This window comes from Sinocyclocheilus rhinocerous, unplaced genomic scaffold (genome assembly GCF_001515625.1).
Source record: "Sinocyclocheilus rhinocerous isolate Xijiao unplaced genomic scaffold, SAMN03320098_v1.1 scaffold2578, whole genome shotgun sequence".
NCBI classification, from domain to species: Eukaryota; Metazoa; Chordata; class Actinopteri; order Cypriniformes; family Cyprinidae; genus Sinocyclocheilus; species Sinocyclocheilus rhinocerous.
In genome coordinates, this window is record NW_015643596.1 from 38,559 (window position 1) to 44,812 (window position 6,254).

The 6,254-nt window shown below is 34.6% G+C and overlaps 2 protein-coding genes across 2 annotated transcripts in view; one reads left to right on the forward strand and one right to left on the reverse strand.

Annotated features, from left to right (window-relative positions):
* The window catches only part of LOC107757460 (uncharacterized), a 12,489-nt gene extending 11,369 nt beyond the window's left edge, over positions 1-1,120 (forward strand). The window contains exons 3-4 of the mRNA XM_016574934.1: positions 298-439; positions 691-1,120. Coding sequence (XP_016430420.1) covers positions 298-439; positions 691-1,028 — 480 coding nt within the window. The 3' untranslated portion in view covers positions 1,029-1,120. The remainder of the gene's footprint in view (positions 1-297; positions 440-690) is intronic.
* A 2,129-nt stretch (positions 1,121-3,249) lies between these two features.
* Positions 3,250-6,254, reverse strand: part of LOC107757445 (uncharacterized) — an 11,037-nt gene continuing 8,032 nt past the window's right edge. Inside the window, exon 3 of the mRNA XM_016574923.1 lies at positions 3,250-3,660. Within this exon, the coding sequence (XP_016430409.1) occupies positions 3,250-3,660 (411 nt within the window). The remainder of the gene's footprint in view (positions 3,661-6,254) is intronic.

A 6,254-nucleotide genomic window follows, 5' to 3' on the forward strand; every position in this document is an offset into this window, starting at 1 on the left:
GGGGAGCAGTAGCTCATTTGCATTTAAAGAGACAGGCCCGAAAAACAGCGTGTTTCTGCTTCCACTCAAAATAGGCATTTTAAAAATTATATAATAAATTATCTGTGGAGTGTTTTGAGCTGAAACTTCACAGACACATTCTGGGGACACCAGAGACTTATATTACATATTGTAAAAAGGGGCATAATATGTCTCCTTTAAAAATATATATTTTATGTTACACAGAAGAAAGTAAGTCAATAGCATTTTTTTAAATCTAATTTTTATTTATTTTTCTTTATGTATTGGTTCTTTCAGCTTACAGGTTACTTCATAAGCTTTGTCTTAAGTGTATTAACAATAACCTTAATGGTTATTTATGACTGCCACATAAGTGGAAAATGTGACTTCTGCCCAAAATACTGCAGACAAACAGCAGGGACACAGACTGAGGAACAAGGTAGGAGAAATTTTCAAGAACAGAGTGGAGAATTAAACTCTGTAGCTCTTTGTTATTTTGCCTCATACTTCCAGCACTGCAGAATCATATAATTATTATTATTTTTTTCTGAGTTAAACCAGACCCAAATGCATTATGAGGTATATTAAAAATGTAAGGCTTAAATACAATGAACTGGAAATGACTGCAAATGATTATGTTGTATTCAATGTAGTTTTGATATTTACAGTTTTCCTGTGTATGTCCAATAGGTTCTGCTACAATGGGACAAGAACTGCAAGTGTCAGGGAGTTTTGCTACAACAGGACAGCAAGAGTCATGGAGTTCTGCCTCAATAAAACATAAACAACAAGGGGCAGAGGGTTTTGCTGCAGCGCCATGGCAATTAGACAGTTCTGATACAGTGCGACAAGAAAAGAAAGGGTTAGGGAGATCTGCTCTAGCAGGACATGGACAACAAAGGTCAGTGAGTTCTGCTCCAATGGGTTCTACAACAATAAAACCGGAATGGCAAAAGCTACTGCCATTGCCACACCAGGGGCACCATCAAATGAGCAACTTGCAAATGAGCAATGTGCACATTTCTTAAAGCAAGTCTCTTTTAAGGGGAAAATACCTTTTTGTGAAATGATTTGCTTGGAATAGTCTGTTTCTGTAAAGCATGTTTGAATGGAGAAAAAAAAGAGGACTTAAGCAAACTTTAGACAGGGCCGGTTCTAGACATTTGGCAATCCAGTCTCATAAAAATACATACCTCTGGGTACTTTTCTGCAACACAGTTTTTACGTACCCTACTGCACGTTTCGCCGCAGTTTCAAAGAGAAATGTCCACTGATTGGCGCTAAAACACGGGTTCAATACATCAACCCTGGCACGCTTTTATTACGTTGATATAGGTACGTATTGCTGTGTTTTTATTACGTTGATATAGGTACGTAATGCTGTGTTTTTATTATGTTTCATCAGGTACGTATTGCGGCGATTCAGAATTAAAATATCCGGGGACTGTCGCTAAAAGTTAATGCTCTATCATGGTGGAAATATGCCCTACACCAAACCCAACCCTAAACCTACCCGATAGTGTTAACAAATGCAAAACTGATATAAAAACACATTTTTTGATGCAACCGTGCCATTTTAACTTCCTTATATGCACATTTGAACTGTTTTGTCGAACCGTAGTTACACGGAGATCCTCACCTCTCAAGTACGTATCCGTACTCCATGAGCTAACGAACAAACCTATCGTCTATGTATGAAAACCCATTGATATGAAGCTGGATACGTGTGATGCTAACATTCAAAAGCATCAGTTTTCAAATCTCCCAGTATATTAAAAATGTTTTGAAGTCACAACATAATACTCTTTAAGTAATTGTGCGAAAATTACCCTTTATTAATCGAAACTCTGTAAATCATACTTTGTGTGAAAATAATTTAAAAGGTGTCGGAGTTTTACTGCCTCTAGTGTTCATTTCTTTTGGAAACTGCAATGATATGTACTTATTGGTACGTATTTCGCGCCTCGCGAAAAAGTGCCCCCAGGTACGTTTTTGCCATGAGACCGGGTAGACATTTGGAGGCCCAAGGCAAAATTCACGTTGGAGAGCCCCCACCCAATAAAAACACTTGAAACAATTATGATTCCTAACCTTTGTATTTATACAACATTTCATTTTAAATTTAGCATATTTTTACTTATACAGTACCATTCAAATGTTTGGAAATGTTTTTGAAAGTCTCTTTAAATAAAGTGCTCATCAAGCCTGCATTTATTTGATGAAAATACATAAAAAATAGTAATGTGTCCAAACTTTTGACTGGTACTGTATGTACATATGAATCAAACTTATCTAAGGTAATCTCTTTTTTGTTTGCTGAGGATATTATTATAGCCGTGATATTAGTTTTATTGTTATACTGCAGTAGTTTGCTCGATAATTTATTCACAGTTCCTGGAAAACCATTTCAGTAAATGAACATCAGTGCTTTTGATCATTTTTTCCCTAGCTGGGTATGGGCAGTATTTCCCCCTCCCATTTAATCAATATTGACTACAGATATTGTCATATTATTAATATTAATATTATTTATTGCATTGTTACCTTAAATATGCACTATATACACAAATCAATTGAAAGTGAAAGAGACGATCACTAAGCAGAAATGTTAGTTAGTTGAAACTGAAATTAAAAGTTATGTTACAGCAGTAATGTAATTTTGACTGAATACAAACTTCTTTGCTTTTGTCGCTGGTTTGCTCATTATTATTATTATTATTTTACAAGTGTGACTTTGGTCCATTTTCTACAAAATAAAAGCATTTCAGAACAAACTTTCATGATCTATTTCATTTGTTTCATTATCATGTAATAGTTTTCGTAAAGTCTCAACTGTACTAAAACTAGCTCCAAACAACTGCAAACAACAAACTGCAAAACATGCAAAAATAATTATTTAAGAGAGCAATGACATGTTTGCATGCAAAAAATAATCCACCTATTCACCAAATCACCTATTAAAGAAATTAAATCAAACCAGGAGACTCAAAAAAAAAAGAAGAGTTAGTTATGCAAGAACACAGCCATTACTCAGTAGACTAAATTATAGAAGCGTATACCAGTGAACAGTGACTGTTCTCACTTGCGTGTTGTCCTGGGCGAACTCCAGTTACCCCAATTGGCCAATTTGTAAAGTTTCAAGTTTAAATGTCTAATTCACTTTCCCTTTACAGACAAAAAAAGTGAAATTGAATTCAAAATAGGCTGTGGTTTCTCTCATTTTAAACAAGTGAAACAGAGCAAAGGCCATTACTGCTTTATAAAAGGGTCTTTCTCTGTTGGGTCTTCAGCATCTGTCATGTGATAGCTGTTATTGCTTTGCTCCTGTTGTGCCCTTGCTAGATGTTCCTCACTCACTGTACCAGGTTTTGTTGGGTCTTGCTGTCCCCCACTTGTTGTAGGATCTTTTGGGTCTTGCTGTCCCCCACTCTTTGTAGGTTTTGTTGGGTCTTGCTTTCTCAGACATCTTGAAGGATCTTTTGGGTCTTGCTGTCCCTCACTTGTTGTAGGATTTGTTGGGTCTTGTTTTCCCCCACATGTAGGATCCTCTGGGTCTTGCTGCTCCCCAATTATTGTAGAATTTCTAATTCTGCAGTAGTCAATAGTCACATAAATAATTGCTACAATGCAGACAACAGAAGCCAGATAATAACCTGTAACCTGGGTATAAAAAAAATGAAACATTCAATAAAACAGCCAATGAATTAAGTACATTTAATTACATACAACTTTAAAAATACAATACAACGTTTAAATGGTTGAGTATATTTGTACTTAATGTAATAGGCGTAACAGTTGGACTCACACAGCTATACGTTTGTTTAGCTGTTGGTTCAGATGCTGTGTTGTGGGTTTAATTTGATTAAATAGAGTTAGTATTACAATTAGTACAATAATAATATAATAAAAAAACAATGCAGTCTTAAACTTGTTACATATACAGTATAAGAAAGTGCATGGGCTGAGAATCCTGTGATATTTACCTTTGATATAGTAATCCATATTTGTGTGTAGTTATATAGTTCAGTCTCAGTTATTCCTTGGTTTAATTCAGTGGGTTTGCACCAATTCAAACAATTTGGATGTAGTTCATCATCACAGGCATACTTTCCATTCCAGTATGTCGCTGCACACGCAATATAATCCCCATCAATTAAACATAAACATAACCACACCACAAATGGAACCAGACAAATCACAACCGTTGTTCAATTCCACTCAGTTCCACACTTGCCTTGTGCTTGAGATGTTCAACTTGTGCCCTGTGCTCTAAGCTTGAAAAATAGGAGCATTATAACAATAGCAATGGGAACAGGTACAAAAAAGATTAAAACTGATATAGCTGTATTCCACCCAACAAGGCATGGGCATGAGAACTTTACATCCATTAATATCTGTAAACCCACTAACAAAGCTAGGAGTGGACCAGCTAACTTAATATTAGATCTGGACAGCAATTTTAACACATTCATAAAGTTTGAAGGATCCATCATAATACACACAACACGATTACTTAAGCCTGACGACCCTTTTGATCTTTCCTGTCTGGAATAAATCCCTGCAAAAAGAAATTAAAAAAAGAAAGAAATGCATATTATTCACATCAGCACAAAATGACTGAATTGATTGTTATTCATCTTTTAATGGTAAAATTTTAGACAGTATGAGTATTGTATTGTTGAAAGAAAAATTTATTTTAGCCGCAACCATTTCACAATATTAAAACGATAAACTATGATAAAATTTACAGGATTGTTAACTTTTCAAATTTTAGCTGAACGAAAGTAGTTGTGATAAAATTCTAAATATTTAGGAAATTATTTACTGAATACCTCTCAATAAAACTCAAATTCTGCATTGGAAACCATATTGTTTTTACTTACTCTGGTTGTTGCTCTTTTTGTCTCCATTGAAAAAATTACCTGTGAAATCATTTTTATCTTGCTTCTGCAGGTAAGTTATGCAAGTGACAGGAAATTATTATCTCAAAGTGCTTTAGCAAGAACCATGATATTGCAACAAATCTGCCCAAAAGTGTCACTAAATCCAAATGTAAGTGAAAGTTATCAAACAGTAGCGACACTAATTTGACTGATTTGTGTTTTCATGTGCAAATGTTTGTTTTTAGCTAATCGCTGCTACTTTTGCAATTGTTGCATATCAACCCTTTTTAAAAAATATATGTGACCCTGGACAACAAAACCAGTCATAAGGGTCAATTTTTCGAAATTGAGTTTTATACATCATCTGAAAGCTGAATAAATAAGCTTTCCATTGATGACAATATTTGGCCGAGGTACAACTATTTGAAAATCTGGAATCTGAGGGAGCAAAAAAATCAAAACATTGAGAAGATCGCCTTTAAAGTTGTCCAAATGAAGTTCTTAAATGCATATTACTAATCAAAAATTCAGTTTTAATATATTTACAGTAGGAAATTTACAATGCATCACCTGAAAGCTGAATAAACAAGCTTTCCATTGATGAATCTGGAATCTGAGGGTGCAAAAAAAATCTAAATATTGACAAAGTCTTTAAAGTTGTCCAAATGAAGTTCTTAGCAATGCATATTACTAATCAAAAATTAAGTTTTCATATATTTACAGTAGGAAATTTACAAAATATCTTCATGGAACATGATCTCAATATCCTAATGATTTTTGGCATAAAAGAAAAATCTATAATTTTGACCAATACAATGTATTTTTGGCTATTGCTACAATTATACCCCAGCGACTTGAGACTGGTTTTGTGGTCCATATATAATATGCATTTAAAACAAATTATAATTGAACACACATTTAAAGACAAAATCTGTCATTAGTTTATGTAAGGAATAATTGATGACGGGCCGTTAAATTATTAGAAAATAATCCACACCCGAGGTGGTGATGCAGCCACAACGCTAATCGGAGTTACACTTCGGGTGTGCATTATTTTCCAATAATTCAACTGACCGGAGTCAATTATACCACAGTTAACACACCTCAAGACATCATTCATGTTGTATTTTGCAGGGATTAAAGTGTTCCGTCGCTACGACGGATTTCCGTCAGTTCATAAAGACAGTCACTTGCTTCATACCTGAATGATTCAGCCGTTCGACCAAATTAATTGAATGAATGATTCAGTGATAAAATCAGTGACTTGCCGCCACCTGCTGGCGGATTTTGTTTAATTTTTAGTGTATAATTTCAGTCAGGAGCACTTGTCCTCCTAATTAAAAAATTTAGGAGCACCTTCTGATCAATAAT